Here is a 23,998-nt window from a genome sequence, read left to right as displayed (position 1 = left end):
ATTTAAATATTTCATAGATCAAATTATACTACCTTAAAACCTACCAACTACATTCAGGAAATGTTGGGATGTGATACAGAACAGTACTACAACACAATTCTTTTTGGAGTTGTTTTTTGTTTTTAAAAATTATATATTACACGCACAGAAAAACACCTAGAGCAATATCCATCAAAATCTTAACATAGCTTTCTCAGGGTGATAGATTATTTTCCTCTTTTCTTTTTTATCATCTTTGGTTTCTACAATATGTACAGATGACTAGTGTTTTATTTTTTAACTTAATTTTTTTTTTCATAATCAACCAGGCCAGCAGCTCCGCCTTGTTGGTGTTTCTATTCCTGACCTCTAACACCATAAGTGGTGCATAGTAGGTGCTCAATAAAAGTGCACGGATGTCCTTTAGATATAGATTTTGCCTACTGGACAGGAGTCCTACACAGGACTCCAGGATAACGTGAGCCTCAACAGCTCACTGATGTGAGAGGGCAGCAGTCAATTTTCACAGAAATAGGCTACTAAGTATAGGAAATCACTTCAAAGTTGTATTCTTAGGACATAGTAACCACTTTTCTCTTTGAAACTAAGTATTTTGAGTGATTTATTGTAAATTTATAATGACAGTTGTGAACACTTCTTTTGTTTTTTGGCATGAGAACAGAGTCTGTTGATTGCCTTGGTGCTTAAAATAGTTTCTAAGTGTCCTCATAATAGCATGTCACCTGTAAACAGGTTTCAAGCCAATGCAAATTAACAAATGGTGAACAGATGGACTAAGAACTGACTTTTGTCAAGAGAGAGTTAGCAACAAACACTTTTTGGCTCCAGTCTTATGGGACCATTAGAAAGTCTTTCACTTCTCACCAAACATCTTGCCTCAGTAGACAATCCATGCAGGGAAAGTGACAAGTTACAAGGCCTATTAGACTTCTGAGAGCTGAAAGTTGAGATTTTCAGAATCAACAAACCAGCACATGAGAAACAACAGATAATGTTCTTTAAGAAGCTTTCTGCCAAATAGTGAAAACTCTTTGTCTTGCATCACTCAAGAAGCTGTCCCTGTAGTCTCTGAAAAATACGGCACCTGTGCTTGCAGGAGACAAAAAAATCACTTGTTGGAGGCTGGTTGGTTATGTGCATCCTATCCTGGAAGCAAATGTTAATCGTGAAGAAAACTTGAAAATCATAGAAATGATGGTCTAAGAGTGTCTACCAGTGAGAGAAAAGGTCTCCAGAGTCGTCCCCTGTGACCTCCCCTGCTTCTTCACTGGCCTTTCTCCTCCTCACTCTCCAAGTCTCCACCTAATGTCATCACTCTGGGGAGGCCTTCGTTGACTACCCTATTTAAGCAGTTTCTCCCACCCTACTCCCACACCTTACCATCCTGTGTGTTCCCTTCCTAAGCATTAATCATAACCAGAAATTATTATATCAATTTATTAATTTGTTTAGGGGTACACTTATTTTTGTCTTTTCCCTTTAATAAACAAAAAGCTTTAGGAAGGTGGGACCATATCTATCTTGCTCATGACTGTATCCCCAGAGCCTAGGACAATGCCTGGCACATAGTATGTATAATAAATACTCGCGAAACAAATGCAAAACAAATGAGATCTTGTGTAAAGGCAAACAACTGAGTCTCATCTCCTCATCTCCTGCCGTATTTTTCAGAGACTACAGGGACAGCTTCTTGAGTGAGGCAAGACAAAGAGTTTTCACTATTTGGCAGAAAGCTTCTTAAAGAACATTATCTGTTGTTTCTCATGTGCTGGTTTGTTGATTCGGAAAATCTCAAACACTCCTTTGGACTGGAAACATAAAAATGTAGTTTGCAACTGAGGATGTAAACGAAGGAGGGTACAACAGGAGGGCAGGATGGGCTAGGGAATGCGTTTAAAGTCCAAGCCGAGCCTTCTGGGAGTGCTGCCCTCCCAGGGGCAAAAGCTATCAGGAAACACTGGTGTGTCCACATTTCTGACTCCACATCACTGAGTGAGCCTTGGCCCTCATCTCCTCAGGCTTCCAGTACAACATAACCCACAGGTAAATGGATGAAGCAATTGCGGCATATTTAAAGGAATACTACATAGCAACAAAAAGAACAAACCACCCAGATGAATCTAACAGATACTATGTTAAGTGAAAAAAAGTTGATATAAAAGATTACATATTGTGTGATTCCATTTATCTGACACTCAAGGACGAGTAAAAATAACTGTTCAAACAAGTTGGAAAAGTGTTAAACTCGGGAAGGGCAGTGGCACTCCTCTCCATGAGGAGAAACTCTTCTGGGATGCTGGAAGTGGTGGCCACCTGGCTTGATCTGGGTGGAGCTATTTGGAGGTGCAGATGTGGAAAAAACCAAGCTGTACACTTTATGAACCTTACAGTATCTGTTGTCCCTCCTATCGGGAAAAAGAAGAGCACATATACTACTATTTAAAAAAGAAAGGTGAGCCGAGCGCTGATTCTGACCCAGCTCCGCCAGACTGCCTAGGTGGCCGGCAGCTTACCACACTGTGCCCCTCCGCTGTCTCATTTGTAAAATAAGGACAGCCTTACTCTGACCATTGACCATGGGAATGAGGTCAGGAAATAAAGATTAAGCTATGAGGTAACTTAAAAGCCTAGGCGGAAAAGTCACACACAAATATGTAAACCACAAACTGCATTATAACTGCTTCGTAAAGATCCATGCAAAATATGTTACATATATGTTTGGTTTCTAATCTTTAAGAGATACTTTTTTAAAAGAAAGAAACAATTTTACCAAAATAACTTTCCATTAGCCAAAAACAAGCACAAAGGAGAATTCACCCAGGACAAATAGTTTTTCAAACCCATTACTCACTGAGGTGGTAAGACGAGAGTCGTGGGTTGAGCCTTTGGTCTGCGTTTAGCAGATACTCCCATCTGGTTAGCAGAACGTTTCAACGACTGTTGATTCAGAAGGCCAGATGCTAGACCTGCATGGTACTGCAACTGTAGGGAAAAGCAAAACAAAAGAGGATGAAAGATAGCATTGGTAAAAGCAGAACAAGGGTATTAAACTGCCAATACTTGATACACCTGTACTCCTCAGAACATTTTAAATACAGTCATGTGTCATTTAATGACAGGGATATGTTCTCAGAAATGTGTCGTTAAGCAATTCTGCTGTCGTGCGAAAATCTTAGACTGTACTTACACAAACCTAGGTATTTAGCCTACTACACACCTATGCTCTATGGTACTAATCTTATAGGACCACCACCATACACAAGGTCCATTGTTGACCAAAATGTCATCACGCGGCGCATGACTTTAATTTTAAATACAGCTACTATCATTTTGCTCCAAGGAATGTATTCATAAGGAGATAATTAGACAAATAGAAAAAGAAACATGAATAAGATTGTTGTTCATCACCCCATTACAGAATGATGAAAAACTGGAAACAATCTAAATTCCCCAAAATAAATGGGAAATTGGTTAAAATATGGAAAGAAGTTTACAACATCATTTTGTTGAATAGAAAAAAACCAAACAGGTTACACTGTAAACAGAGAGACACTTAAAAAGGTGGTCTCTAAAATGTTACAGTGTATTTCTAAGTAGCAGAATTTGGGTAATTTCTACTTTGTTCTTTATTTTTCACTACTTTTCATATATGCTTTGTGTAAATGGTTTTAAAGCATATGTCATTTTTTATAAGATCCAGAGGGTTTCCTTAAAGACAAATTATTTCTGGGAACTCTTGCTACTGTCATATCTTGCCTATAATAAAAACTATATAACTCATGGTCTACTGCAGTAAACCAGGAACACAACAGGGCTTATCACATACAGACTCAAAGATAGCATAGGTCAGTGTTCAGAACCACTGGCCACTGTTTTCAACAGTTAAGATACAAATATCAACCGTAAGGATAAGCTCATGAATATATCTTACTACAATGTATACAAACGGATATAGGCTCATTGAAGAGAACTGGGTGGAGAAGTTAATTTCACTACATGTACATGTTGTTGGAACAATACAATGAGTAAGGTAGCAGCATTACATAACGGGCTCAGGGCAAGCATCCTTTGCTTTGCTCCTGGACAAAATGCTGAGCTTCGAGGTTACTTAAGACGGATCATTTTACTTCTCTAGACCTCAGTTTCTCTATTGGAAAAGAGAAATGATATTGCCTAATTCAAAACCAAATGGGACTTTTAAAAAAGTCCACTTTATTGAGTTATATTCACATAAAATAAAATGCACACATTTTTCAGTGTACAGTTTGATGAGTTTTGGTAAATGTATATATCTATAAAACTGCCACCCCAAACACAATACAGAAATTTCCATCACTGCAGAAAGTTCCCTTGTGCCCCAATGCAGTCAATCCCGCCCCCGCCAACTCCAATCAGGACCTTTTGATTTAAAATACAACTCATCATTCTCATTCATCGCCAAATGAAGCTTATATCCAATTTGACATGAGACAGTGACTCCTATCTTCCTTTTTTTAATCCCATACTTTTGTATTTCAGATCATAAGAGTTGTCATTAATCTCTCTATAATAAAATTATCCTTGAAAGGTATCCCAATTTTGAACAGATGTAAATAAAACATTCAAACGTGAAAATGCCAGGCTAACAATTTGGATTGAGACCTTTATAACATCCAACATGTTTCTTCTTCCCATCTCAAATTAAGCAGCATCTTTCAAACATTTATTTAGAATTAACTGAACATACAAATAGTAATTCATTCTGAAGCTCTGAATCAATTTTCTCTACAAAATGCTCTTCCAAGCCATAGATTTCCTTTGCAGAGTCAGCTACTTTACAGCTCATGGTAATGAAACTGGTGACCACCACATAAAAGGGGCTGGGCCCTGGATGCGAAGGGTAACAACATTCTGAAAAATAAATGGCCTCACCTAAAGCCATTGGGCTGCCCACAAACAGAGAGGGAGAGAAAACAAAACCAATTGAAATGATCTGCTTCTTGAAGGTGGCTATAAAAATGAAGATATCCAGTGACCCAGGAAGACCGAAATGTCTGTGTTTGGAGCATCCATACTGCTTTTTAACAGGCCCTTGATTTACTTGGTTGATTTGCTGTGGGGCCTTATGGCTGCACAATACAAGACAAAGATATATTGCATTCATAATAAAAATGGAGCTCTGTTTGGGGTGGAAAAGGGGGGGCATAATTTGGCTCTAACAACTCATCTTAGACCAATGAATTTTGCTCAAATTTGTTTTTCTCCTACAGATTTCTTAAATGGGAAATCAATGGAAGCAAGGGACAGTATAAGTTTGAAAGACAATGTTTCAAAATGTCAGCTACTTGGTTTTCGATCTACCCCACCAGAATTTGCAATGAGTGCAATATGCATGGGGCTTTACGGAATGAAAGAGAAAGACAGCTTGGCAGAGGTCCCCTCTGGCTCGAGGAAGCGTCTCTCCTTCTGGCTCTTCTCTTCTTTGTGTCTTGTTAGGGTCCATGCAAACTCAGCCATTCCAGCTCTGCTGACTCTTTGAGTGGAGGAGTCCTGCTAACCCTGCAGAGTGGCAGGGAGATTCTGCCCACCTGGCATCATTTTGATCACTTGCTCAGACAAACAAACAAAAAAAACCAAAACAGCAGAAACGCATGCTAGCTGCTGTCTGCCTTTCAAAGGGCTTCTTTAAAATGTCTACCATCTTGGACACTCTCAACATACACTGCAGCTCTGAGAGCACATGTAGATAGAAAGTGTCCTCTTTCCAAAAAACCAAACCTGCCCTTGAAAGCTGACTCACAGTGATTAAGCAATATTTGTTAATCATATATACGTTCCCAGGTTCCAGGAACACAGCTCTGACTGTCAAGATCTATAAGGGGCCCATTAAATATTTACCAAACCATCTTTATAATGGGAGAAAAGGTCAAAGTTAATAAAACTGACAGGCAGCTCCTGTCCAACTGGATTTATACATTATTTAAGCACCAAATACTCCATTCCATGCAACAGTTTAGATCTGAAAAGACTCTTGGAAAACATTCACTCAGCCAATGGCTCTAAAACAGCAGAAGGGAGTTCAGAGCTAATCCACAAATTAGCACTAAGAACCTATCACTCCTGGGGCCAGCTTGGTGGCATGGTGGTTAAGTTTGCATGCTCCACTTCGGCAGCCCAGGGTTTGTGGGTTCAGATCCCGGGTGTGGCCCTACACACTGTTCATCAAGCCATGCTGTGGTGGCATCCCATATGCAAAATAGAGGAAGACTGGTACAGATGTTAGCTCAGCACCAATCTTCCTCAAGCAAAAGGAGGAAGATTGGCAACAGATGTTAGCTCAGGGCCAGTCTTCCTCAACAAAAACCAACCAACCAAACAAGAACATATCACTCCCCAAAATGCTGCGATAAGTTGTCATTTATAGGTTCTGTAATATTTTCTATAAAAATATATGTCAATAGAGATTGCTGGTCCAAGATGGCGCCGTGAGTAGTCCTCTTTGTCTCTCGCCCTTCGAGTCTACAATTATTTGGACACTTATCGCTTGACAAAGGATATCCAGACAACATCTCAGGACGTCTGAGACACCCACGCGACTATACATCGGAAGGCGAATGGACTTTCCTCCGGGAGGATGTGGAAATAGGTGAAAACTCTCCGACCCCGACGGGCAGCCTAGTACCCGCAAGCGGCTTTCTTCCAACGGACGCCCCCAGAGGATCCACACACATCTAGGCCAGGAGCGAGAACACAACAGAGGAGCGACGGTGGAAACAGGTGACCAGAACCCTACCTAAACCCCCCGCAATTACTCCTAAACGCAGAGGGAAACTTTGGAGTTGCACACCTGAGCCCGCGGGGAGAGTCTCTCCCCGCCATTGGCGGGGAGATCCAGCCTGGTGCTCGGGGCGCCCGGAGGGTCCCAGAGAGAGACACGGAGGGCACGGAGGTCTCCCAGCTGCCGTTGCCCGCCCCGTGGGACTAGGGATTGCCGGAGATCTCGGAGAGGACCGGGGCGGGGGGAAGTTTCAAAGGCCGGTTCTGCGACCCGGAGGGGAAGCGCCGGAGCTCCGCCCGGGCAGCAGACAAAACTCTCTGTCTGCCGTTAGCAGAGGGGCCACGCTGAACATTCACGGCTCCGGGAGAGGCCCGGAGAGAATCCCAGAGAGCGGGGCGACCCCCAGCTGCCGTTGCCCGCCCCGTGGGGCTAGGGATTGCCGGAGATCTCGGAGAGGACCGGGGCGGGGGGAAGTTTCAAAGGCCGGTTCTGCGACCCGGAGGGGAAGCGCCGGAGCTCCGCCCGGGCAGCAGACAAAACTCTCTGTCTGCCGTTAGCAGAGGGGCCACGCTGAACATTCACGGCTCCGGGAGAGGCCCGGAGAGAATCCCAGAGAGCGGGGCGACCCCCAGCTGCCGTTGCCCGCCCCGTGGGGCTAGGGATTGCCGGAGATCTCGGAGAGGACCGGGGCGGGGGGAAGTTTCAAAGGCCGGTTCTGCGACCCGGAGGGGAAGCGCCGGAGCTCCGCCCGGGCAGCAGACAAAACTCTCTGTCTGCCGTTAGCAGAGGGGCCACGCTGAACATTCACGGCTCCGGGAGAGGCCCGGAGAGAATCCCAGAGAGCGGGGCGACCCCCAGCTGCCGTTGCCCGCCCCGTGGGGCTAGGGATTGCCGGAGATCTCGGAGAGGACCGGGGCGGGGGGAAGTTTCAAAGGCCGGTTCTGCGACCCGGAGGGGAAGCGCCGGAGCTCCGCCCGGGCAGCAGACAAAACTCTCTGTCTGCCGTTAGCAGAGGGGCCACGCTGAACATTCACGGCTCCGGGAGAGGCCCGGAGAGAATCCCAGAGAGCGGGGCGACCCCCAGCTGCCGTTGCCTGCCCCGTGGGGCTAGGGATTGCCGGAGATCTCGGAGAGGACCGGGGCGGGGGGAAGTTTCAAAGGCCGGTTCTGCGACCCGGAGGGGAAGCGCCGGAGCTCCGCCCGGGCAGCAGACAAAACTCTCTGTCTGCCGTTAGCAGAGGGGCCACGCTGAGCATTCACGGCTCCGGGAGAGGCCCGGAGAGAATCCCAGAGAGCGGGGCGACCCCCAGCTGCCGTTGCCCGCCCCGTGGGGCTAGGGATTGCCGGAGATCTCGGAGAGGACCGGCGCGGGGGGAAGTTTCAAAGGCCGGTTCTGCGACCCGGAGGGGAAGCGCCGGAGCTCCGCCCGGGCAGCAGACAAAACTCTCTGTCTGCCGTTAGCAGAGGGGCCACGCTGAGCATTCACGGCTCCGGGAGAGGCCCGGAGAGAATCCCAGAGAGCGGGGCGACCCCCAGCTGCCGTTGCCCGCCCCGTGGGGCTAGGGATTGCCGGAGATCTCGGAGAGGACCGGGGCGGGGGGAAGTTTCAAAGGCCAGTTCTGCGACCCGGAGGGGAAGCGCCGGAGCTCCGCCCGGGCAGCAGACAAAACTCTCTGTCTGCCGTTAGCAGAGGGGCCACGCTGAGCAGTCACGGCTCCGGGAGAGGCCCGGAGAGAATCCCAGAGAGCGGGGCGACCCCCAGCTGCCGTTGCCCGCCCCGTGGGGCTAGGGATTGCCGGAGATCTCGGAGAGGACCGGGGCGGGGGGAAGTTTCAAAGGCCGGTCCTGCGACCCGGAGGGGAAGCGCCGGAGCTCCGCCAGGCAGCAGACAAAACTCTCTGTCTGCCATTAGCAGAGGGGCCACGCCCAGCATTCAGGGCTTCCGGCAGAGGCCGGGAGAGAAGCCCTGAGGGCGGGGCGACCCCCAGCTGCCGTTGCCCGCCCCGTGAGGCTAGGGATTGCCGGAGATCTCAGAGAGGACTGGGGCTGGAGAGAGTTCCAGAGACCCAGCTTAGTAGCCTAGTGGGAAACCCTACAGGCTCACAGCAGCCTTAGGGAAAGCCTCTGCACAGCACCAGTAGAAGGCACCCAGCCGCCAGCCACAAGGCTGGAAGACCCCAGGGCAAAAGCAGCATAGCTAGGTGTACTAACCACAGACTGTAGAAGATGCCAATAGCTCTCCTGCGACCCATAGAGGACAAGTGAGTTTTGGTGGGTGCAGAGAGCAACGGAGCAACAAATATAAGTGATCCCACCCCTGGCCGCTGGAAAAGCCCATAACACCGTTGCAGACCCCAAGGAGAGAGCACATCTAGGTGGGCTGCAACAGTAGGCACCTGCAGCCTGAAGCCCCCCTGTGACGGCCCCCACGGCAGAGGAGGGAATACAAAGGGCCACTGTGGCTACGAAGAGGGGCCCAGGCCCAGTTAGCAACTACGGACAGGGTTCCTGGTAGGTGAAGTATAAACAGCGGCTCCCCCCACCACAGCAGCTGAAACAAGTGAAAGGAGCAACTAAACTCTATCTCCATGCGGAGGCACAAATCAACAACATCAAGCAATATGAAAAAATACATTAAATCTCCAGAACAGAAAGAAGGTAACAAATACACAGAAAACAATCCCAAAGAAAATGAGATATATAACCTAAATGATGACGACTTCAAAACAGCCATCATTAAGATTCTCAATGAGTTAAGAGAGAACTCTGACCGACAACTCAACGAGTTCAGGAGCTATGTCACAAAAGAGTTTGATACGATAAAGAAGAACCAAACAGAAATATTGGAAATGAAGAACACAATAGAGGAGATTAAGAAAAATCTAGATGCTCTGAACAGTAGGGCCGATAATATGGAGGAAAGAATTAGCAATTTGGAAGATGGCAATATAGAATTGTTGCAGGCAGAGGAGGAGAGAGAAGCAAGACTTAAAAGAAATGAAGAAACTCTCCGAGAATTATCAGACACAATTAGGAGATGCAACGTAAGGATTATAGGTATACCAGAGGGAGAAGAGAAGGAGAAAGGGGCAGAAAACCTATTCAAAGAAATAATGGCTGAGAACTTCCCAAATCTGGTGAGGGAGATGGATCTGCAGGTGACAGAAGCCAATAGATCTCCAAACTTTATCAATGCAAGAAGACCAACTCCACGACATATAGTAGTGAAGCTAGCAAAAGTCAACGACAAGGAGAAAATATTAAGGACAGCCAGGCAAAAGAAACTAACCTACAAAGGAACCCCCATCAGGCTATCAGCAGATTTCTCGGCAGAAACTTTACAGGCTAGAAGAGAGTGGAATGATATATTCAAAAATCTGAAGGACAAAAATCTACAGCCGAGAATTCTCTACCCAGCGAAAATATCCTTCAAATACGATGGAGAAATAAAAACTTTTCCAGATAAACAAAAATTAAGGGAGTTTATTGCCACAAAACCTCCTCTTCAGGAAATCCTCAGGAAAACCCTCACTCCTGAAAAATCCAAAAAAGGAAAGGGGCTACAAAACCAAGAGCAGAGGAGATAAGTAGAAGGACAACAACAGAGAGTAGCAGCTCTACATCAGAACAGATTAAACCATGGGACGAGAAACAAAGGAAACTGAAGAAAACTGGAAAACAAGACACAAAATGGGAGTGGAAGGCCCCCACGTCTCAATAATCACTCTAAATGTAAATGGATTGAACTCCCCAATCAAAAGACACAGAGTGGCAGGATGGATCAAAGAACAAGATCCAACAATATGCTGCCTCCAGGAAACACACCTCAGCCCCAAAGACAAACACAGACTCAGAGTGAAGGGATGGAGAACAATACTCCAAGCTAATAACGAACAAAAGAAAGCAGGTGTCGCTATACTAATATCAGACAAGGTAGATTTCAAAGCAAAACAGATAAAGAAAGATAAAGAGGGACAGTATATAATGATAAAAGGGACTCTCCACCAAGAAGACATAACACTTATAAATATATACGCACCCAACACAGGAGCACCAAAATTTGTAAAGCAACTCTTAATAGAACTAAAAGAAGACATCAACAACAATACAATAATAGTAGGGGACCTCAACACACCATTAACACCAATGGACAGAACATCCAGACAGAAAATCAACAGGGAAATAATAGAATTAAATGAAAAATTAGACCAGATGGACTTAATAGATATATATAGAACACTTCATCCAAAAACAGCAGGTTACACATTCTTCTCAAGTGCACATGGAACATTCTCAAGGATTGACCATATTTTGGGAACCAAAGCAAACATCAATAAATACAAGAGAGTTGAAATAATATCAAGCATCTTTTCTGATCATAATGCTATTAAACTAGAAATCAACTACAAGAAAAAAGCAGAGAAAGGTGCAAAAATGTGGAGACTAAACAACACGCTTCTCAACAAACAATGGATCATTGAAGAAATTAAAGAAGAAATCAAATTTTATCTGGAGACTAATGAAAATGAGAACACGACATACCAAATCATTTGGGATGCAGCAAAAGCAGTCCTAAGAGGGAAATTCATCGCAATACAGGCTCACCTCACTAAACAAGAAAAAGCTCACATAAGCAACCTCAAACGACACCTAACAGAACTAGAAAAAGAAGAACAAACAAAGCCCAGAGTCAGTAGAAGGAGGGAAATAACAAAAATTAGAGCAGAAATAAACGATATTGAAACAAAAAAGACAATAGAAAGGATCAATGAAACAAAGAGTTGGTTCTTCGAAAGAATTAACAAAATTGACAAACCCCTAGCCAGACTCACCAAGAAAAAAAGAGAGAAATCGCAAATTAATAAAATCAGGAATGACAGAGGAGAAATCACAACAGATACCAATGAAATACAAGAGATCATAAGAGAATACTATGAAAAACTATATGCCAACAAATTGAACAACCTGGAAGAAATGGACAAATTCCTAGACTCCTACAATCTCCCCAAACTGAATCAGGAAGAAATGGAGAATCTGAATAGACCTATCACAAGTAAGGAAATAGAAACGGTAATCAAAAACCTCCCCAAAAACAAGAGTCCAGGACCAGACGGCTTCTCTGGAGAATTCTACCAAACATTCAAAGAAGACTTAATACCCATTCTCCTCAAACTGTTCCAGAAAATTGAGAAAGATGGAGAACTCCCTAACACATTCTATGAAGCCAACATCACTCTGATCCCCAAACCTGACAAGGACAACACAAAGAAGGAGAACTACAGGCCGATATCACTGATGAACATAGATGCAAAAATCCTCAACAAAATTTTGGCAAACCGATTACAGCAATACATCAAAAAGATTATACACCATGATCAAGTGGGATTTATACCAGGGACACAGGGATGGTTCAACATCCGCAAGTCAATCAATGTGATACACTACATCAACAAAATGAAAAACAAAAACCACATGATCATCTCAATAGATGCAGAGAAAGCATTCGACAAGATCCAACACCCATTTATGATAAAGACCCTCAGTAAAATGGGTATAGAAGGAAAGTACCTCAACATAATAAAGGCCATATATGATAGACCCACAGCAAACATCATACTCAACGGACAAAAGCTGAAAGCCATCCCTCTGAGGACAGGAACAAGACAAGGGTGCCCACTTTCACCACTCCTATTCAACATAGTACTGGAGGTGCTGGCCAGAGCAATTCGGCAGGAAAAAGAAATAAAAGGAATCCAAATAGGTAACGAAGAAGTAAAACTCTCGTTGTTTGCAGACGACATGATCTTATACATAGAAAACCCCAAAGAATCCACAGAAAAACTATTAGAAATAATCAACAACTACAGCAAAGTAGCAGGGTATAAAATTAACGTGCATAAATCAGTAGCATTTCTATACACTAACAATAAACTAACAGAAAAAGAACTCAAGAACTCTATCCCATTCACAATCGAAACGAAAAGAATAAAATACCTTGGGATAAACTTAACCAAGGAAGTGAAGGATCTATACAATGAAAACTACAAGACTTTCTTGAAAGAAATTGACGATGACATAAAGAGATGGAAAGACATTCCTTGCACATGGATTGGAAGAATAAACATAGTTAAAATGTCCATACTACCTAAAGCAATATACAGATTCAATGCTATCCCAATCAGAATCCCAAGAACATTCTTCACAGAAATTGAACAAACAATCCTAAAATTCATATGGGGCAACAAAAGACCGCGAATTGCTAAAGCAATCCTGAGCAAGAAAAACAAAGCCGGCGGAATCACAATCCCCGATTTCAAAACATACTACAAAGCTACAGTGATCAAAACAGCATGGTACTGGTACAAAAACAGGTCCACAGATCAATGGAACAGAATTGAAAGCCCAGAGATAAAACCACACATCTATGGACAGCTAATCTTCGACAAAGGAGCAGAGGGCCTACAATGGAGAAAAGAAAGTCTCTTCAACAAATGGTGCTGGGAAAACTGGTCAGCCACATGCAAAAGATTGAAAATCGACCATTCTTTTTCACCACACACCAAAATAAACTCAAAATGGATCAAAGACCTAAAGATTAGGCCTGAGACAATAAGTCTTTTGGAAGAGAATATAGGCAGTACACTCTTTGACATCAGTTTCAAAAGAATCTTTTCGGACACTGTAACTCCTCAGTCGAGGGAAACAATAGAAAGAATAAACAAATGGGACTTCATCAGACTAAAGAGCTTCTTCAAGGTAAGGGAAAACAGAATTGAAACAAAAAAACAGCTCACTAATTGGGAAAAAATATTTACAAGCCACTTATCCGACAAAGGGTTAATCTCCATAATATACAAAGAACTCACACGGCTTAACAACAAAAAAACAAACAACCCGATCAAAAAATGGGCAGAGGACATGAACAGACATTTCTCAAAAGAAGATATGAATATGGCCAATAGACACATGAAAAGATGTTCATCATCGCTAATCATCAGGGAAATGCAAATCAAAACTACACTAAGATATCACCTTACCCCCGTTAGATTGGCAAAAACATCCAAAACCAAGAACGACAAATGTTGGAGAGGTTGTGGAGAAAGAGGAACCCTCATACACTGTTGGTGGGAATGCAAACTGGTACAGCCACTATGGAAAACAGTATGGAGATTTCTCAAAAAGTTAAAAATAGAAATACCCTATGACCCAGCCATCCCATTACTGGGTATCTATCCTAAGAACCTGATATCAGATATCTCAAGAGTCCGTTGCACCCCTATGTTCATCGCAGCATTATTTACAATAGCCAAGACGTGGAACCAGCCTACATGCCCAGAAACTGATGATTGGATAAAGAAGATGTGGTATATATACACAATGGAATACTACTCAGCCATAAAAAAAGACGAAATTGGCCCATTCACAACAACGTGGATGGACCTCGAGGGCATTATGTTAAGCGAAATAAGTCAGTCAGAGAAAGACGAACTCTATATGACTCCACTCATAGGTGGAAATTAGTATATTGAGAAGGAGATCTGATCGGTGGTTACCAGGGAAAAGGGGGGGGTGGGGGGAGGGTACGGAGGGGGAAGTGGTGTACCCACAATATGACTAACAAAAATGTACAACTGAAATCTCAAAAGGTTGTAATCTATCATAACATTAATAAAAAAAAAAAAATATATATATGTCAATAAACATACTTTGCTCCAAATGTCTGTGGCATGGAAACAACTCTATTTCAAAAAGCAACTTATTGAAGTTCTAACGTGATTTTTCTATCCAAGATCATTTCTCCACTAACAAGCAAGAATAAAATGAAAGAGGGAAAGAAATCAAACAATCTGTTCTTTTAACTTCCACATCTTACAGCTGTTGGGAATGGCCTGTTTATGTGGTGGGCTGGGGGGAGGGAGTTCTTTATTTACTGATAAATTACCCCTCAGTCCTAACAGTTATTTCAGGGTTCTCTGGATTTTGAGAATATTTCTCTCAGTTCCAATTTTGCTATCTATTAACGTCAACCTTCTATTTTCTAGTCTGACCTAGGATTTTTGTCAGTTCTCAACCTAAAGCCCTTTCTAATCAATTATGTCTACTAATTACCTCTAGACCTCGGAAAATTCCAACAACTCATAATGATCTGGGGAAAACACCATTTAGAATTAGGAAAACCTTGATTTACTGAATATTTTTTAAAGTAATGCTGTTTTAGTCATCACGAACATGCAAAAACGCCAAGTAGTGCCAGGTAACTCTACAGTGCAGACTAAGAGCCTCTGAAATAAGAAATTGCAGAATGTCCTACCGGGCTCTGCCACTAACAAGAGCCGTGTGAGTTTACACGTCTCACTTCCCTCTCTAGAGAACACGCGTTATATTTCCTCCAAGGACCCTCCCAGCTCTAAAGGTTGATTCTGGGTTTCTAAAGGAGTTTCATGGGTATTTGGCTTCACCATAAAGTGGTGAAGTAATGTTCCTACAATTTCATACAACAAGGTTAACAAAACTTTGCCCACTGGATAGCCTAGGTCTTCACAGAATCTGCTTGTAAAGAAGTTCAAACTATTGAGGCCCAAATTCGATTAGCTTTAATATGCTTCAAATTACAAATAATATATATTGGAAGGAAATTCTATTAAAGGAAAATATAAAAAACAGGATTCGAATGCAAAGTTTCTGACTTAAACCTTGGGTTCAGAAAATCAGGAGAGCAATGATCCCCTGGTTAGTTGGCCGCTTCCTTCAGGTCTTCCCCATTGTTCTGAATGTTTCTACCTGCTCCAAAACCGATAGAGGGTATGTTTGCCAAAGGACAGAAGTTTGAGAAGGAAATTCATTATGCCACTCTCATTCAATATACTAATTAAGCCAGTGGTGTTCAATTAGGCCTTAGTCATTTAAAAGCTGAAGAGTATGCTAGACTCTCCCTGGAGTCCATGGTATAGCATCTATTCATATGCGACATTTCCCACCCATGCCATATGGCTTGAATCCCACCATAGGAAAAACTGACATTGAAAAATCTCAAAACTTACAAGCCATATCCATCAAGGTTTGATTCTTCCCACTATAAAAATCATTTCCTTTCAAGGACTCACCAAAGGCTTCTCTAAGGAGAGATAGAGGCAGAGTTAAAAAAAAAAAGTTCTCCTAACCTGAAGGTATGACTCATTTTATTTTTAAAAATCACTTTACGTGCAATCACATATAAGTTTCTAACAACATGAGCAAGACACATTGATACTTTGGATGAAGAATGAGAGAGACCTAAGTTATAACAAATTCTGGCTGGCTTAGACCAGAGGGTCCACAGAAGAAGAGATTAAGAGACCAGGGAGCCCCACCATCTCTTCCTCCAGTCCCTCTAGGTCAGTTTCCCTTCTCCCAGCACAGAGCTCCTGTCTGTACTGGGATTTAGCACGAGGAAAGGCAGCCTTGTGTTATATCTTGGCAGGGGTGAAGCTGGCCACTAGGGAGACACATCTTGAGGGCACAGACCTTGTTACTGACTGCTCTCTATTCTCTACAATGTCCAGGACAGTGCATTGCAAACAGGTGAAGCTGATGAATCTGTCAACTGATAAGTGGCTTGGCAGATGGGTGAAACTGCCATGGCCTGGCCTGGCTTGGCCTGTCACTGCAGACAATCTAGAGAACAGAATGGCTCCATCAGACAGTCCTCTTAAGGCTGGCCTCTTAGAAAAGCAAACACACTGCTTTGCAGGAGCTCTCTTAGTGACAGAGCCATGAAGGGATCCTTTGTTCCTGTTATTCTTATTGTCCAAAAAAGCGAGTATGTCTGAAGTGCGATGCAGGCTTGAGTTCAGGAAAAGGCATCCATAAGGATTGAGCTCAGATTACTCCAAATCATAGAATTCTAACGTCAGAGAAGGGCCTTAGAGGAGCCAACGCACACTGCCACCCCGACACCTACCACAGCCTCATTTTACAAGAGAGAGACTCACTTTAAAGAGGTCACTGGCCCAAGGTCACATATATCTTAAGAGGGAGGTAGGCCACCCAGAGGTCACCTTATTTATCTTCTTCCTGTGGGACTAGGTGTGCTGCATCTCCTCAACCAGAGGATCTGGCACTTATCTCAGCTTCAGCAATGAGAAACAGTCATTCTTCTTGGACAGGGAACTAGACCTTGCTAAGGGAGCAGTGATGTTAGCTCTTGTTTGCTGCCTTCGCTCTGACCTCTCTCAGGCATCGTCACAAACTGTTCCCTTCTACTGACTCCAGTCATGTCTAAGATGGTGAGTTTGGGGAAGTTTTAAATCCTATGATTTTAGGGTTTTAATTCTATTCAGAGTTAAAAGCTTTGGAGAAAAGAAATCAAGAAACCTCAATATTGTCAGAAAATCTAAATTCTAGACTCAGCAGTAACCATTTAACCTTCCCAGCAGCTTTGATGTTGCTCTATGACAGAGCGACTGTGCTATTGTCTAATGGGTTTTTATAAATTCTCTTACTGTCCAGGAGAATCCAGGTGTAATAATCTGTTTTTACTTAGAGATTCTCTCTGAGAATTTGTGTAATGTATCGTGATAGCAACAAGCAAGGACATTATCCACGTAGTGCCACTTCCCCTGCAGATCACTGACCAAAACAGCCAGAGCTGTTGGCATAAGTGCCTTGAAAATCCTTCCAGGATGCAACAGAATAGGGCAAAGCTCACAGCCCCAATCTAAGGACCTATGACACCTGGGTCGACTCACACCACATACATCTGGATCGAGCCACACCCCACACAGCTGGGATGTGTGTATGTATTACGGGGGGTGCTAATTTGAGATTCTCATACAGTCATATTTCCCCTAAAACATTAAACTTTCAACTAGAACCAATATTTGTGCAAAACCAGGAACACTTTGTTACCACTTTGAGTTGCAAAGACCTTTGCCCCTCATTATTGAAATACGTTTTGTTTCCAGCTAATGAGAAAGAACCATGTATTATGATAAAGCTCTGGTGCTTCTGAACATAATTATAGGAAAGAAAAAAGCAAGCCTTCCTGGTATTATCTGTGCCAAGGAAAACAGCTACAGAAAAATACGGTAAATCTAATTGTTTTGCTTGGGTTTTTATCTAAAATTAGGTAATGGCATTAGCTTCTTTCCTCCTTCTATCTCTTAATGCTTCTTTCAAATAGCCAATATGAAAAAAAAGAAAAACTACCTTAGATTTGAGCTTTCATGGGTAAATGATCCTTTTACTTGGTGAAAACAGCATCAATAAACCATAAGAAGGAACCCTCCAATTTATTTGCCTATTTGTTCTCTACTGGGAAGCTGGGTGCAGGCCTTTCAATTACTAAGAAAGCAGGACACCAAGTCAGGGCTGTGCTGCTGCTCAGCTGTGGCATCATTTACATGCTAAATGTCATTTGGGTTTCTTTTTTCTTACACATGAATCCTCAAATGTCCAAACTTCAAAAAGTGTCAAAGAAGTAATTAGAGAGGATAGATAGCAGCCTTTTTCTTTCTTAAATATCTGTCCTGTTTAAGGTCGTTTAGAATTGTTCCTCTGGAACGTCCCAGAACTCACACCTTTATTAATAGGCCTTTCTCCACAACTGCTCCTATTTACACTACAGCTGTATTCATGTTATCATACTTCAAAGATGCCAATCAGCTGGAAGAGATATCACTCATATATCTGAACAGATTCAATAACAAAGCAAAGTGTGAATGTGGCTAAAAATGGAGGACAGGACCATCATAGGGACTATTTGTAAAGGGACAGAGAAAGAAGACAAAGGAAAGTGAAAAAGGGAAGACAAGCAGCAAACACTAAAAGACAAGACAACGGGACACGAGAACGGCGTTAACCATCTTGTCTTCCACACCAGGCTCTAAACCCATTTGCCCCGTGTGCTCCCAGAGAGCAATGCTCAGGGATAGAGAGAACGATCATGTTGGCAGGTCACCTGACCACGTAAGAAGATGCAGGCAGGAAATATAAACAGGATTAAGGCAAAATCTGACAACGCCCTAATGAGAGCATCCTAAAGATTATAAAAGGATGGCGACAATCAGTGAGAACACGCCCTCTGAAGAGGGACAACATGGTGACCATCTTGTTCACCTATGCTATTAGAGGAAGAAGTCCACATCAGTGGGCCATCATGTTCTCGTCTCCCACTAAGCTTGACTCACCCCAGAATAATTATCCATTTACACACCACACTCTATACCCAACAAAAACAGAATGCGTACTTGACCTTTTCTGTTATTGACCAAAGACAGAAGTAACAGGGAAGAATGACATATCCCAGAATCATCTTTATACTTCCACCAGAAATGCCAAATACTCGTTTTTAAATGCATACTTAAGGCCTGGATCAAAGGTCTAAAAAGTAAGGCTAGAATTATGTCTAAGGAGCTTTGTAACACTGAAATTCTATGATACTATATATATTTCTCTATGAAAATGCAATCTGAACTTGGCTTTCTAGTATAAAAATAAACATTGGTGAAATTTAAATATACTTAGGATATACAAACATTTTACTATTCACCAAAAGTCTCCAATTAAGGCAGTTAGTGAGGGGGTGGGGAAAGGGCTCTGTGATGTCTGATGTCTGGTATTACTTAAAATCTAGTGCAATGCTGGAGTTCTAACAGGTACCAAATGTTTACTGACACACAAGAGTTTATTTGTTATTCTTCCCAAACATTAATAGGTGAGGCATGGGGGAAGAACTCAATATTCCCATATAATAGATATGTCCCTAGATATTTCTTTTTTCTTTTCTCCTAAAAGAAAACAGGATTTTCAACTGAGAAATGTGTAAAATGAAAACCATGGACACTTCTATATCTCAATTCTAGACACTGAATTCTAAGCATTAGTCATTTGCCTAGTTATCCCTGAAAAGATTTCAGTCAAGAAATCAGTAACCATGATCTTTAAAAAATTACCAAACTGATAAATATAAAATTCTGATTAGACTGTCACAAACTTCTTCTATGGGTAGTAGAAGTGACTGCTGTGTGCCTCCTATTCAGTTTAGATTTAGTTGGAGAGTTAATTCTGCTTTGTTCCAACCGCATGAAATGCTGATTTCTGCTTTAAGCGCCATTTTAATTACCATCAGATGCAGCTCCCCTCAGCTTCCTGTGCTTCCTTCCATCAACCAAATGTCAGCTGGGGAGGCAAGTGGCTGCAAATCAGGGATTGGATCGGCCTTCCCCATCCCTTGCTTACTGGAGACATGGAGGAGGAAGACGCAGGGAAGGAGGAAAGGGAGTACAGAGAAAACCCAGAGGGAACAAGAAGGGGAAACGGAGCCAGATGACCACGGACTTTAAAAGCTATCTAACTAGGATATCAGACAAACTGAAAATAATAGGAGTGCAAGCAAGGAGACAGCTGCCTAGTTTGGAGGCCTGCGAGAACAGGAAACAGGAACGGGGAAAGCACTTGGAAGACACATTTTATATCCATCATTTTTAACAACTGCCTTTTTTTCCCTTCAAGAATAGAAGGAATAAGGCCTGGTGGCTTAGGGAGCAATAAGTCCTGGAGGCAACTGCTCTCCTTTGCACTTTGCCATGAAGCAGCAAAGGTTAAAACTCTGGAGGCAGTGTTGCCCAATGGGTAGGAGACCGAGATTTGTAGTCAGACAGCTCAGAGTTCAAATCCCAGCTCAACCACAAGTGATTCTGGGTGTTTCTGGGTGTTTCTTCTCCCCTCTGAGCCTATTTCTTCATCAGCCCAATGTGAGGAAAAAAAATGTTTATCTCATGCAGACAAAGCTGTTTTCTTGTTGATTGAGTACGTTCCCTAAGGCAGGCTTTAAAAGTGCCTTTTCCTTATCTTACAAGCCCAAGGGGAGAGGTACTGTCAGCCTCCTTCTACAGAGGAAGAAGCAGAACAGTTCTAAGAATTAAGCGATCCGATATGCGTAAAAGCCTTAAGCACAGTGCCCAGGGCACTGCAAGCAAGACAGAGCTCTTCCTGTGTTTATCAGAAGTGACTAGGCCCAGAAATTTGCCTCCTCCAACAATGCCAGGAATGACTGAATTTTCACAAAATTGATTAGAATTATCATCTTCTAATCAAATACTGTCACCCTAAACACGTCAGACAATCAAGTGGTAAGCGTAACAGAGAAAAGGAAAAAACGCACCTGTTAGGCTGAGCTGAACAAGCAGCTGTATTGAAAGGGATGCTCAACTTGACTCTTCTTGTATAACTGAGGGAGAGAATCCATCACACTGGGGAGGCCTCTTGGGTGACCCTGGGTAAAACTCTCCACAATATCAAGGACAACTGTATGAGGCCAGTGGAAACACTGGAAGCACTCCAACTGAGAGGCAATCCCGAGGATCAGGTGGGAAGCTGCTTCTAATACACTGTGGAGACTTCTTAATCTACACACAACCTAAATGCCCAACAGTCGGCTCAATCTTGATGCACTAAACAATCAAGTTATGGAGTCTTCCTCATGCAGCTAACGAAGGACTCAGCACTGGAGGGTCAAAGTCTCTCTCCAGACTCTCAGAGTATTTGCTTCCTTCTTTCTAAGACTGTTGAAGGGTTTTGGTTGGTTGAAGTTCTGACTGTGATTGTCTATAAAGGAAGTATGAAAAAAGGCAAAGCAGGTGTCAGCCTATATGGTAGGATTTTCCTACGATAAATATGGGGCTGTGACTCTTTTCTTTTGGAAGGGAAAAAAAAGCCAAAGATAGTAACAGTGCATGTGTTTTTGGTTTAAAATGAACAACAGATCAGACTGAATTTTCTACTGATCCACACGACCTAGGCACAATTTCTACTATTCTTAATCTAATTAAGAATGTAGGTATGTAGTGAACTGTCAGATATAAATCACAGGTCCTCTACTTAACCGACTGTGTGCCCTTGGCTCAGTCACTCAACTTCCTGGAGCCTCGGTTCTCTTTCATTACTGGGGATCGTGCTGCTCCTCGATACTACCTGATTACTCTAGAAGCAATCTGGGGTTTCACTGAGCAAAACCACACTCAGGTTCTTGGAGTTAGTGAGGATTAAGTACATGAAAGTGCTAAGCAAAGTGGCTGGCACAAAACACAGACTCAATAAATGTTAACTATGATTATTATTAATAGGCTGAGATTGTTGAGCCACTAACAATCAGACTGAGTCTGAAGGGTGACTGGGCCAATAACTGGAAGGCCTACTTTTGACCAAAAAACCCTTAGAGGAGATGGACTAGAGAAGAGCCGGCCTGTTTCTGGGTGGATTTGGGGAAGGAGAGTGTACAGGGATGGCTGGACTAAAAGTACGTTGAGCTGCCGCTCTGAAGTGTAAGCTACTTACTCCCATGATGCTTTCAGCCCTACTCAGACTGTCCAAATTCTGCTGCGAAGAATAAGCAAAGCCACCAAAATGGGGGCCAGCAGCAGCCAGCTGAGAATGTCCCAGAAGGGATACCAACCACACATCTGTCAGCAGCCACATCCATCCAGAGGAAGATCCCAGATGTGAGAAGTAGCCTTGTTTGGGCCCAGGAGTGGGAAAATAAAAGAGGCAGCCAGCGCCCCATCCAGTGCTTCCTTTTCACCCACAACTCAGATAAATAGGCCACCCTTACCCTTATTACCTGGCACGTAGGGAGCTGAGAAAAGTTGCAGCTTGTTCAACCCAGTCCAGAAGCCCTCCTGAAACACCTTTTATAGGGTTGACCACTGTACATTATGTATGGTTTTTTGTGTATGTATCTTTACTTTTTCTAAACTGTATGCCACAAGAGAGCCAGAATTGTCTCATACCATTGTACAAACCCGACAGGTCTAACATAGGGGCCTACAAGGGTGTTCAATAAATATTTGCTGAGAATGGGATGGCTTGATGGATCCAGAGCACAGCGCTAGACATGGATGGATATACAAAGAAATGTCCTCTGCTTTTAGGTCAAGATCTGCCCAGAACATAAGCTCCATAGAGCTCCCTAGTCTTGTTTGCTGTATCCCCAGTGCCTAGAACAGTGCGTGGCATAACAGTAAAAAAAACAACAACAATAAAATTAGCTGATGTGTATATAGGACTCATTGCGAACTAGGTGTTATTCTAATTCATTTAACTCTATTAATCTATACAACCACCCTATAAGGTAGGTACCCTTATTTCTATCTTACAGATGAGGATATTGAAGCACAGATGGTTAAGTGGCTTGCCCAAGGTCATAGAGCCAGGAAGTGCCAGGGTCCAGGGTCCCTGCTATGTAACCACTACACACCACATACAGCCTCTCCAGAACTGAGCACGCTCTCAGTAAGTATTTTTTAAATGAGTGAATACATAATTAGCAGAAGACAGCTGGAGGAGATTCGAACTAAACATCAAAGTATGTAGGAATTTGGATTCTGAATCACCTTCACGCATAAGGTCCCTACAAAGAGGTGAGGATGTTGGGGATCCACCGCCTCCCTTACTCTCCAGCTCGGCCTTTTCAGGTTGCAACAAGCAGTCATACTCAGCTCATCAAGGTTTGTTGTGCAGCTCCATGAGAAGTGGAGAAAACGGGATGTGTCCACAACCAGGCCTCTTGGGAAATATGAAGATAGCTTCCTGGCAGTCAGCAGACAGCTCCAGCAGTTCACGGCCATTCTCCCTTCACAGCTCTTGGCTTCTGACTTCCTGTCCACTTGCTGCCTCTTCCAGCTCTACTGCAACCAACTGCTCTTGACTCACCCCTGCTCTCTTCCAGACCTCCGCCTGCTATTGTGTGCGTGTACAGATTTGTACACACACACTTTTCCAACCACTTAGTGCCTTCTGGTGTCTCACACCCAAGAAACAGAGGACCGGACAAGAATCTGCGAGTACAGAACCGTTAACTTTTTTCACAATATTCTGAAAGTCAAAAGCTTTCTCATCGATGTAGGTGCCAAAACCCTTGTGGCAGCAAAAACTGACATGAACTGATTGAGTCTATTTAAATCTTCATTTATCTCACTTAGTGTGAATAGTCAAACATTTTGCTACACAATATTTGATTACAGGGTATACTGCCCCAGATCCTACTGGAGAAATTAATGTAATATGAGGTATATGAACGATACTGCCTTTCAATAATCCAAAATATTCTAAAATCCAAAACACATTCAGACCCCAAAAGCTCGTGATAAGGAGCTGTGAACCTATACCATGCAGTGGAGAGTGGTGTGCCGAGCAGAGCGTCCTACTGGCCAGTAGCTCAGAAACTGCTGGAAGCCTTTGACTTAGGCATCCATCTCTGATCTT

At 43.2% G+C, this 23,998-nt stretch overlaps 1 protein-coding gene across 1 annotated transcript in view; it reads right to left on the bottom strand.

The window, feature by feature from the left end:
- Positions 1 to 23,998, bottom strand: part of MED27 (mediator complex subunit 27) — a 200,567-nt gene that overhangs the window by 123,457 nt on the left and 53,112 nt on the right. The window contains exon 3 of the mRNA XM_014863409.3: positions 2,852 to 2,982. Within this exon, the coding sequence (XP_014718895.1) occupies positions 2,852 to 2,982 (131 nt within the window). The remainder of the gene's footprint in view (positions 1 to 2,851; positions 2,983 to 23,998) is intronic.

This window comes from Equus asinus, chromosome 10 (genome assembly GCF_041296235.1).
Source record: "Equus asinus isolate D_3611 breed Donkey chromosome 10, EquAss-T2T_v2, whole genome shotgun sequence".
NCBI lineage: Eukaryota > Metazoa > Chordata > Mammalia > Perissodactyla > Equidae > Equus > Equus asinus.
Note: the sequence above shows the minus strand (reverse complement) of the source record. Positions and strands in the feature narration are given on the sequence as shown.